The sequence below is a fragment of the Sitodiplosis mosellana genome, unplaced genomic scaffold, assembly GCF_009176505.1.
Source record: "Sitodiplosis mosellana isolate CC-2019 unplaced genomic scaffold, AAFC_SMos_1.0 Smas_scaffold_4405, whole genome shotgun sequence".
Lineage (NCBI taxonomy): Eukaryota > Metazoa > Arthropoda > Insecta > Diptera > Cecidomyiidae > Sitodiplosis > Sitodiplosis mosellana.
This window is the reverse complement of record NW_022599647.1, coordinates 1-11,192: the sequence shown is the minus strand read 5'-3', so window position 1 is coordinate 11,192 and position 11,192 is coordinate 1. Positions and strand designations below refer to the sequence as shown.

The 11,192-nt window shown below is 33.0% G+C and overlaps 2 protein-coding genes across 8 annotated transcripts; both read right to left on the bottom strand.

Moving 5' to 3' along the window:
* Nucleotides 1–1,319, bottom strand: LOC129572198 (MTRF1L release factor glutamine methyltransferase; the record flags this gene model as incomplete). Its single annotated transcript, XM_055452142.1, is given in 6 exon segments — nt 1–218; nt 285–338; nt 463–556; nt 680–716; nt 797–911; nt 985–1,319. Coding segments are annotated over 6 exon segments (722 nt in total), but the record flags the coding sequence as incomplete, so codon positions are not given.
* An 89-nt stretch (nt 1,320–1,408) lies between these two features.
* LOC129572199 (ER degradation-enhancing alpha-mannosidase-like protein 3) lies at nt 1,409–6,112 on the bottom strand. 7 transcript variants are annotated; one of them, XM_055452145.1, is made up of 15 exons: nt 5,988–6,112; nt 4,960–5,944; nt 4,736–4,882; nt 4,015–4,526; nt 3,550–3,920; nt 3,338–3,490; nt 3,226–3,278; nt 2,998–3,146; nt 2,752–2,915; nt 2,583–2,681; nt 2,393–2,519; nt 2,140–2,307; nt 2,020–2,075; nt 1,788–1,940; nt 1,409–1,703 (listed from the first exon to the last, which is right to left on the bottom strand). In XM_055452145.1, the coding sequence occupies exons 2-15, from the start codon at nt 5,091–5,093 to the stop codon at nt 1,617–1,619; spliced, it is 2,373 nt and encodes a 790-aa protein (XP_055308120.1). In that variant the 5' UTR covers nt 5,094–5,944; nt 5,988–6,112; the 3' UTR covers nt 1,409–1,616. The 7 variants fall into 7 exon arrangements, with proteins under 7 accessions (XP_055308120.1, XP_055308125.1, XP_055308118.1 ...); XM_055452150.1 differs by lacking the exon at nt 5,988–6,112 and having other exon boundaries at nt 4,960–5,170; nt 5,638–5,773; XM_055452143.1 differs by lacking the exon at nt 5,988–6,112 and having other exon boundaries at nt 2,989–3,146; nt 4,960–5,103; nt 5,283–5,522.
* Between the last annotated feature and the right edge of the window lie 5,080 nt (nt 6,113–11,192).

Sequence of the window (11,192 nt, the reverse complement as noted above, 5' to 3'; positions counted from 1 at the left end):
AGTGAAATTTCGGGAGCAAGTACTTTTAGGTCATTTGTGGGTACATATGGAGGATTGCTGACGATTAGATCTAATTTCCCCTCAACCTCAGGAATTTCACTTTCATTGGTTAGCTTGTGTTTTAATATTTTAATGCGACCATTCAGTTCCAAGTTAGTAGCATTCTCAAGTGTCAAATTGCAAGCATATCCACTCTGATCAATTGCTATGCATTGGGCCTATTAAACGAGATAACAATAGTAAACCAAATTTTCATGTTCTTCTGTTCTAATTAATGAGTTTACCTTAGGCAGGGAATGAAGTAATGCCAATGAAATTGCTCCTGAACCGCAGCCTACCTGAGAATGTAAAATTTAAGACATGAAATGCACAAAAATAAATTTGAGAATGATTAATAAAATCTCCACAATTTCGAAAAGTGGTTTGCTTTTTTATACATAAAAAGTACCGCCTAATACATACTTCTAGGAATCGCATAGTTAGTTTGTCATCACATTGTTGCAATATCAATTCAACAAGTTCCTCAGATTCAGGTCGGCAAATGAAAACTGGTGGCCTGAAATACATAAAACAAAGTGGTTTTGTGTAAATTAGAAACATAAAAGAAATGGTAGTGTGCCAGTTGAGATAAAATGCAGTAATCAGTGGCAAAACAACGGCTTCGTGTGATGTTGCTCACCTCATTTTTAGCTCTAAATCACAAAAGTCCCATTCTCCTATTAGTTAAATCCAATTGAAGAGGAAAGCATTAATTTTCTACACATTCATTGATGATGAAGAGCGACAATCTCGTTACCTATAATATATTGGACTGGCATCCTTGCCATACGACACTCACATAGCTGTTCAAATCGATTTAGTTGTTCTTTTGTTAGTGTGATTTTTTGGTCATTCTTTCGTTCAGTCAAGGTCTGTAAGAGATGAAGGTCATCATTGTATTTGTATAGTATACGAATAATACAAACAATGCAAAAGCTCAATTACCTCTTTTTGTTCAATTACGTGCTCAAGAATGTATTTAATCGAATTTTCGATCTCCGACACATTTTCACTTGCAAATTTCTGTTTCCATTTATCGATAATTTCAGTTTCAAATCTCCCGAAAGCAATGTTCAAACATCGCAGGGTTTTTACACTAAACACAGTATTGGCTGTCAACAACTGTCTACTTACTCTGTGCAAAAACATTTCTTACGACTATTATTGCTAGATTTTATTTTCTAGATTTTTAACATAATTTGTTCATAATACAATTTTATTTCATGGAAGTGAAGGAAAAACAATGCTGCATTGTAATAGCTGTCAAGCATACCAACCAACTGTCAAACTCATCTGTCAATTTCAAGCGCTGCTGTTCCACCAAAATTGTTCAACATTAGAATTTAACTCAAATGTCAATGGAAAAAAATTTGTTTTTCGGAAATTTTATTCGAATTTCATCTTAACTCTTAAATAACATTCACATTTCAACTTAAATCTAGGAAGTAAAAAATTCAGGCAAATTTATATTGCATATTCAATCTTTTTACATATTCTATTATTAATTTTTATATGCAGAACGTCCAACGTACCACAGAACGCGCCTAAAATTAATTGTATTTCCTCAGGCAATTAACCTACGATTTATCATCGGTATTTGTTTCATCTGTGCTAAGTGTAGCTTCTAGTCGTTTTTTCAGTCCCGTCATCTGCATTATGCTTACCTAAAGAAAACCGCAAAAATATTGATTTTTGTTAAAATATATCCACATTTTGAATGAATTCATTCATATATGATTATGTGTTACTTCTAAATCCGGATTGTTAGATATTGCTTTCATGAGAACATGCTTTTCTCGACTATATAAGAAAACACTCGGTATTTTTACATCATCTACTCCATCTCCCGACATTGCAAACATTGGTTGATCTGCATTAGAACCAGGTATATTATCCACCACCTGCGTAAGACAGAAATTCCATTTAAATTGATATTATTGATAAAATGTTTCCTTAACTATATGATAATTCGAAACATACAATTATGGCAGCTGCGCCAGCTTCTTGGCTCTTTCGGGCTTTGTCGATGAACGTACCTAAAGAAAAAGGTAAAAATATCAGTTAGAATATATTGATATTTTGCATCAAATATTTACGTACAATCGCCACGTTCCACAACTAGGATTCGATCTTTGACCGTTTCAATTCGTGTTTTCAGTGGAGAACACAATCTGAATGGTTCGGCAAGAACAACTTTCCGTTGTATCGATTCATTGCCCGTCAGTTCTTTTGAAAAGTGTGACGGACCGGCCATTAACAGTTCTATACCTAAGGGGAGAATCAGAAAGAAGAAATGAAATTAATAGCAATATAACGAACTGATAGTGGGCAATTAATGGAAACAGTTCTATACCGCCTGATTCTTTTTTGAAGAACACAGCTTGTAACTCCGCTATTGATGTGGCAACTTGAGATTTGGACAATTCAACGATCTCTTTCATAAAAAGCAATCCCTTCTCAGCATCTTCTGGTGTTTTGGCCTACAAATAGAGTTTGTGTGAGTATTTATCGCTAGCAAAATAATAGATTTATCACGTTCTTACATTGTAGAAACTGTGCATCAATTGTACTTTTCCATCGCCCACTGAGATCATTGTTATTCCCATATCGCTGACAGAGCGACGGTGGTCAGCATTGCTTGCCTTTTTTTTCAAAAAGAAAATTTGCATTGGTTTCGATATAGTTAATAAGACAAGTTCAAATATTTTATACTCTGAATTCCATCGCACTGATACGTTTTGTGCTGGGAGTACGCGGGCATACACCTGACACCAAATCTTTCAATGGTTTTCGTACGGTCTCTGGGAATAAATGCTTCGGACTGGGACATGATTTTTGATAATTCATTGTCAATACTTGTTCACCATTTTCGTCACCTAAAACAATCAACAACAACATCATTTTCTTGTTTCATTTTCCCAATCTGATATCTTCAATTGTGATTCGAACATTTCTTACTTTCTCCACTCGTTCTTGTTATATTACCGAGTTGACCCAGCGACAGTGGAAGCAGATGGGCTTCGGTAGTGAATATGAATGTATCTAAATCCAAATCTATTTCGGACGGTTCAGCGAATATCAAATACAAATATTTTAAAGTTTCGGACCTGAAAAGAAAACGGTAGAAATATTGGTTTCGGTTGGAATACATTGATATTTTGACACCAAATCTTTCTCCATACGTACATGACAAATGAATCCATGCGGTCCTCATTTTTCCCGGTTCGTATATCATTTACCTGTGATTAATATATCTAGATAATAATATAACAATAAAAATCCGAACAATGGTACTTACAGCAGCAAATCCGCAGGCAACTCTTGCATGCTCTTGCAAAGTTTTCAGAACTTTTTTCGCCACTTGTAAGTAGTAGTGATCACCAGTTGCTTTATAAAGGAAGTACGTTGATTCAATAAATTCGGGTCGAAGGTGATGTTGTGCCCAGTGGATCTGAAAGATGGAAAACAATTAAATCCGGAATTGGCGTATTTAATTTGATATGATTATACCTGAAAATCGAATGTGAAGGCTTCTGGGAGGAATGTGTGCATTTGCATTACTTGGTACAGCATTTCATGCGTTTGAACAGCTGGCTTCAGATCACCAAATAGAACCTGTAAACCAGGCCAGAATGCAAGTAACGAGTCCATGTAATTACGGCTTTTCGTGTGTGGCCTGTGCATATGAACGTCCATTAATAGTGGTGGATGCGAAATATACTTCATTACAGCAGCATAATGTTTATTAAAACGATCCAAATAGCGTCCATCTCCTAGCAAAACATAGGACTTGAGGCAGTACTCGTAGTATGAATCGATGCCAGCGCCAACGCCTGAATCTCGGCGAACCCAATCTCCGGAATGTACATTCATTACTGTGCCTATTAAAGTAATATTACAATTTTTATATTAAAGAAAAAATCAATCTATTAAAGCCATAATAATAATTAATAATTCATTCAATAATCAATTTACCCATTAAGTCTGAGCCTCTGTGTCGGATCTTCCATAGGGCATCCATTGCAGCATGTGCTTTCGTCTCGAATACCGGCTCACCACTCAATCTTGACAATGCAGCAAATTCTAATAGCATGGTTCCAGCGCAAGCCGTACATGTTTCACGAGAGTTTTTTAATTCATCCGATTTCATACCGTGTTTTAAATTTATTCTCGCATGTGGAATTCCGGTCGTTGTATTGAATGCAGGCAGCAATCGATAACCCAATTCTTTGGCCATTTCAAGTAACTGTCCACGGTACCATTTCATGTGAGCATCTTCCCCTTGTTCATTTTTCCGAATATATTCTGATAATACGTGTGCTGATAACAGTCCTCCAACCATTCTAATATTCGTTTCGAAAACCGATACAATGATATCGTGATCGAATTTCACATTGTCTATGACTAATTTTACAGCGTGCTCAAATTCATCGTAGTCACCAATAATTACTAACGTATCTAGTGTGTCGACTAAAGTCATAGAAAAACTGAAACGAATTAACATATCAGTCAATTGTTCAAAGTGTTCAAATCTCATTAAAGCTTAAATACAAGGCACAGATTGAACAATACATATTTTGATTTTTGTAATTGTTTGCTTTTGATAAGTATGTGTACACACGTAGTATTTTTAATGTCATACCACGTCACCCATGCGAATGGGTATTTATTTATTTAGCAAAGTTTTTCTACGTACTTTCCTAGAACATCATCCATATCTCCTCTCGACGGTGTAACGCCTCGGTATCGACCTTGACATGAAAGAGGCATTAACTCATCTGCGGGATATGCATTGTCCATATACGATCTGTATGCATGGTAGAACATTTCCAATGCTTCCTCTCTGTAATGGGGAAAATCACTTTTTACTACAAATAATTCAAGGTTAAGATCTACTTTCGATGATGATTGGTTAATTACTTGAGTTCGCTTTTCTCCTTGTTGGACATATTATTCGTAGGCAATATGGATTGTGCGATAGTAAAGCAACTACAAATAATTGTGCTGACAAGGATATACCTCGTCATTGATACGTTTGTGCAAAAAGTCCGCATTTTTGGATTGCTAGGATGCGATTGGGTTTATCTTATTTTGTGTTTGAATTTTTTGTTTGTTTTTGTTTTGACTCAGCCTTGGGATGCACCAATTCGGCGATTTGGTTACCATGAACAAGCCAAAACATGCAGATCAATAAATCAAAAAAAAAAAAAAAACGAAGGCAATAAAGAAAGAAACAAAAAAACCTGTTCAATTGTGACACTGAACGTGACACAGAACAACCTGGTGTAATAACTATCTACCAAGTGCTACGAACTGAAACAAATACATTTTCGTCATATCGTCAGTCGATTATTTCAAGATTAAAAAAAATGCGAATTGCCAACACTCCCAATAATTTACAAGTGTACACAGCTGATTATTTTCTAAAAAAATAATTTTTGATATACATTTGACGTGACGTTTCAATTCTTTTGACATTTCCAAACTACTTTTCTTTTATTTGTTTAAGCTTTTCAATGGGGTGGTGAATACATCAATTGATATGTTGAAAATGCAGAAATTTTCGTTATGGTTATTAGTTTGTAAATCCGTTCTTACATGTATGATGTGTGACGTATTTTATTAAAATTATACGTGTTCTTTATAAGAGAATCAATTGAATTGTATATATTCAATTTGCCTAGCAACTTACTTAAAAATAAAATTATTTATGGATTTCGCCAACGAATTTGACATTTAATTTTCACCACATGTTTATGTTTTACTTTGGACACCTGCCTTGAACCAAAAATATTGGTTTCGAAACGCAGCCAACTTCTGTGCGAACTCTAACATGGACAAAACGAAGAAAAATAAAATCAAAGAACCAGAACTGTCGAACAACGAAGTGTGTGTATGTATTTTCCTCGCTGCTTTGTGATTTTTTTCATTTTCGTGACACACACGACAGAAAATGAAATAGAAAAATAGTTTTAAAAGGCAAAGAGACAATTCATCCAGAAATATGAAAGAAGTTTGATTTAAAAATACTTAGTAAAGTTCTAATACAAACGGTAAATGTTTAGCAAAATTGTGAGTTATGTGTTAGTTATGTGCTAAATATCATTTTGCAAACAATTCGATAAAATACATGTATATATATATATCGAACGAAAATTCTCAATTAGAATCCAAAAACAAAGTTTTATCAATGTGGAATTCTATTACAAATGCAATAGAAGGGTGAAGAATCAATTTATGTTTTCGAAAAATCTAAAAGAAAACCACTCAACGGATGTAATAAAATATTATAAAAAATTATGATGAAATTTATTTGTGTGCTCATTCAGCAGCAAAATGTCATATTAAGGAATTGAACGAGTGTGTTTATAAGAGGTAAGGACGGAGTATCTAATAGTGAATTGGTTTTTGTATTAAAACTATGAAATTACCAACCCATTTCCAATTGTGTGTCAATGTGAATCTATAGCAATTTGTGTTAGTGGTGAATAGTGAGAACGAAAATGAGATTCCATCACACCCATTCTATGGTGTAGGGATTTAGTATAAACTTGCCAAAAACCTCATCGATTCGCCAAAAGTGAAGCATTTGTTTTGGACTATTTTTACTCTCCAATTTGTGATGATATCGTTTCGTTAGTTTCTTTCCATAACTTCAACGCATGCAAACCATTGGATTTAATAGATAGTTGCTGTTCTGTCATTTCACAAAGGACACCATGATCTACGACAAATACTGAAACTAAGTGCTACTCGTTAGAGTTTTCATTTCATTCTAATTTCAGTCAAATATTTTTTCTCTTGAATTGAAATTTCTCCTCATTATTATAATTGAAAGAACTGTGTCATTGTTATATAAGCAGAGTTGAACCAGAATAATGTAAAGTTCTGTAACGTAAATGTTAATCAAATAACATGTATCGCTTGTAATTCTATTCAATTTAATTCAATTCAAACACCTCCCAAACGTTTTAATATCCATATCGATAAAATTACGTCATGGTCACCATTTGGAACATTTCTACCAAAGACTCACTTATGACGTATAATATAATAATGGACATACAAATGCAATTTTATTTTTCATGTATGTGCAAATGATCTATTGGAAATAATAGGTAAATTTGATTGCAGTCGGAAAAAACCAAATGAAACTGATAATTTTACATAACATTGGAAGGATTTTACTTCGCATATGATCAATTTGTTAATGGCATTTTGAGGTACTATTCAAAAATTGTATACATACGATAAAATTTCAAAAGGTTATTGCTTCTTGTTGCAATAGTAATTTTTGTTTTGTTTTGTTTTGATGCAAGCGTTCAGCGACAGATTTAAAGTATCTATCAATCATTACATAATAATACTGATGGTCAATGTACTACAGTTTAATGGTGCAAACCGGAATGTAGTGAACAACAGCAATCAAATGATATTATCGTTCCGTTGTATTGAGCCCATAGATTCAAGTCTATTTCAATATAATGCTTTCTCTGATTGAAAGTTTCATCAAAATGTCATACTTGTGGCCAGAAATCGTAACGCATTTTCGGATGCAAAAGAAATTGGTATCGAGAAACCTTCTTTTTTTCAAACGAACAAAGTTCACTTGTTCCTTCCTCTTTTAAAGAGGCTCTTTGTGTCTTTCGCTCTTTTTTAAATGTTTAATTTGAGCGTATGATGTCAGCAGTGATGTGAATATTCTATCCTTAATACTGTTATCCGATGCTTTGCGTAAATTCAATGTTTATTTTTGTTTGGCGATATCTTCTCTTTATTTTAGATATTTAAACTGCAAAATAACGAAAGACTTTGAGATACGAAAAAATTTAGTCAGTGCATGTGACACAACAATGAAATGTCAATTAGCTAATGTTTCGCTTGCAAAGATGGCTTGTTTTCACTTCAATATACATACATTGATTGATATGAATTAAAATAATTTTGGATGATTGGGCATATAAAGTGAATAAATGAGTTTAATAAGAATTTTACTATTGAATCACTGATATGTGAATCATTCAAGCATTACTCACATTTCAGCTTGTGAAATCATGAAAGAATGGAAAAATAGGGATCTTTCATAAACTATCATGTATTTTACACTTTTATAGAAAGAAGTGCTATCTTTCCCAACCAATTGAAAATTATACAAATGAAGCTCACTCAAAATTAATATATTCAAACGATTCATTATTATGATGGAAAAATGACGATACAATCGCTAAAAACGGCAAACATTTAAGTATCTCTTTGCATAGATAATTTTTCAAGAAGAAAAAAGGTTTATTTGCTACCCAGATTTCCTTTTTTTGTTTCCATTGAGTGATCGTCTGATTTTGATCTCAACCTTATTTCGAAGTAACATCAAGATTTGAAGTCAAAGTTAAGATCAAAATAGTGTGAAAAATTAGTCATTGTCGATTGTCTCACATGTTTTTGTGTACTGCTATTGCCGCGAAATCTACCAATGAGAAATATCTTTTAGTGCATACAGTATATCAAATTACTTATATGGAGTTGTTGTGAAGAAATTAGATATCTGTTGCTGTTCAAGTCGAACGCACGCAAATGCCTATTATTAACCAAGGGAATATGGCTGAAAATCTTGTGAAAATCATTTGCATCATATACAAATGAATGTGGTGTGTTCTATTCGTTTCGGGTTCTTTGAAAGCTAACCTCATTTATAGCAATTTTCTTTAGATGTGCAGTTCATACGGATAGATTAAATGTACTAAGTTCTTCATGTACTGATTCGATTAACTGAAATTCATTTTTACCGCTATATGTAGCAGACATTTCGTGAGCGTCATCAACGCAAAAAGAAGAAAGAATTGAATTCTATATGTATATCGACGTTCAAAATAATCCGTTCTTTGTACTTACCTACGGTTTTTTCGACACTTAACATTTTCGCGATTAACAATATTTACGAAAAGTCTTCAAAGGAGATATGACGTTAAAAAGATCGTTGTTTAACGCAGCCTGTGACACGCAACAAAATCAATATTTTCATCGCAACTAAACGATTACTTGATTCCAAAAAAAAGAATTTTATTCCTAAAAATTGATAATATTCATGTTCGATGGAAAATGGATTTTTCGCGTCCATTAAATATTAAAAATGAGCTCAACAAATTTACTTAATCACCAAAATTGCTAAAATAACATCTTTCCGAACACAAATTCGATATTGACAATTGAATTGAGGGACCTCTCTCTATCATTTCTTTATTAATGTCACTATAAAAAACTTTTGTAGTTCTATAACACCACAATACGGCAATGACGTACAAAAGGCAACAACCTGAACCTAATACGAATTTAAAATCGAAACCGAATATAAATAAACATTGTTTATTGAACACTTACGTTTCATTCAAAAGATTTTCATTAGACTTGATATATCAAGCGGTGAAGAAAAGAATTCAAATGCCCCAAAAGTTTCTGTTCAAGACAAGCGGTTTCATTCACTTCCGAAAAGTTGTGATTATTGTGAATTTCATGTGAATTCGATTATTGAATATTTGTGAATATAGTGGATATTTTGAATGAAGAATTTCCCTTTGATGAAGAGAAGTAGCTTCTATTTCAATAATTATGTCTATTTTTACTAGTAGTTTTGAAAAATTCAAACGTTTATTCGTTTCAACAACGAAAGTTCATCGCAATTTTTTTTATATTGAAACTAATTTTTTTTCACTGATTATTATATAACTTCATGTTATTAATTAACACAATACTTCAGAAATGAGCAGAAAACCCTTTTTTAACAATCTGCTTAATTGAGCGTTTGCCTAAAAGTACGAACGACCACCTAATTTCGGGATAATGAAATGTATCGCATCCTAAAATTGAAAGTAAATCAACTTAAACCGACTTAAACCCAGGTTTGCTTGCCAATTTCAATAAACGCATTCATTATGCAACCGATTGTGCAAAATTAAGTTTGCAAGTGTTCCCGATGAATGATGTTTGTATGTGGTTTAGTGTTTGTGTCATTCAATTCATGAGGTGACATTCTATTTTGTAACCGCAAGTCAAGCAGAACGTTGTGCATAAGAAAATTTTCGTCAATTTTTTTCTGTTCCATTCAATTTTAAAATCAATTATGTACAATAAATAATTTTTGCAAAAAAAACATTCAAAATGTTTGTCAAATTTAAATTCAAACGTAAAAACTACTGTTTTCAATTTTCCTTGAAAAAATTCTATACATTGAAATGGGTAAAGTGTTGAAACTATTGCAAAGACAGGGATTTATCTAAGTTTTCAATCAATTGAAATAGAATTAACAGTAAAAGATCGCGTTATCAGTACAATTCGCGGGTATTTGTGCAATTATTTGGTGGCTTAAAGTGCAATTAGCTTGCAACCATTCAATAAAAAAACAAATTGCTTCCCTCGCTATCACCTAAATATCGAATGAAAAAACGTATATTTATTACATATTTATGCACCCTGCAAGGTGCGCGTATGAATTCAACTGATTTTTTCTTATTGAAGAAATGAAAAGCTCCAAATAAAAGTAACCTTTATTGATTTTGTGATTTTGCGTTCAATTTGAGATTTCTGGTGATAGAACAATGTGTGAAGTTTACACTGTGAACATTGTACGACATCTAACAATGTTCTAACTCCCAAACACAAATTCACAAAAAATCGCAACCAATAATCTCCGGAGGTCACTATTATTCTGAACGATTCGAATAATTGTTAATGTGGTTGTATTACAACATTATAACACGAATGAATTACCTGAAGATTTTACTTCAATCGAGTCAGTGGAGCATGATTTATTAGTTTTAAAGCGCTATTTCTTATTAACACCTACCATCAACTTCATTTATACGCAGCTTTAGTAGACGCATTATTTAGTCGCTACGATTGAATGGAGTACAAAAAACCCCTTTGCATTTTACATATGATTACAAAAATCTAGTTCTTTACTACAACTGCACGCGGTTTATAACACAATTGGTGCATCAAACATCACATAATAATATGTCGAATTCAATTTTTTTATTGCTTTTTATTCCAGTTTCTCATTCGAAGTCCTATTTTAGTTGATGTGATCAAATATTTTTCACTCTCCCACTCCCAAAAAGGCTGGTTACAAAAACGTCTAAAAATAAAACAAAATCGTCTAA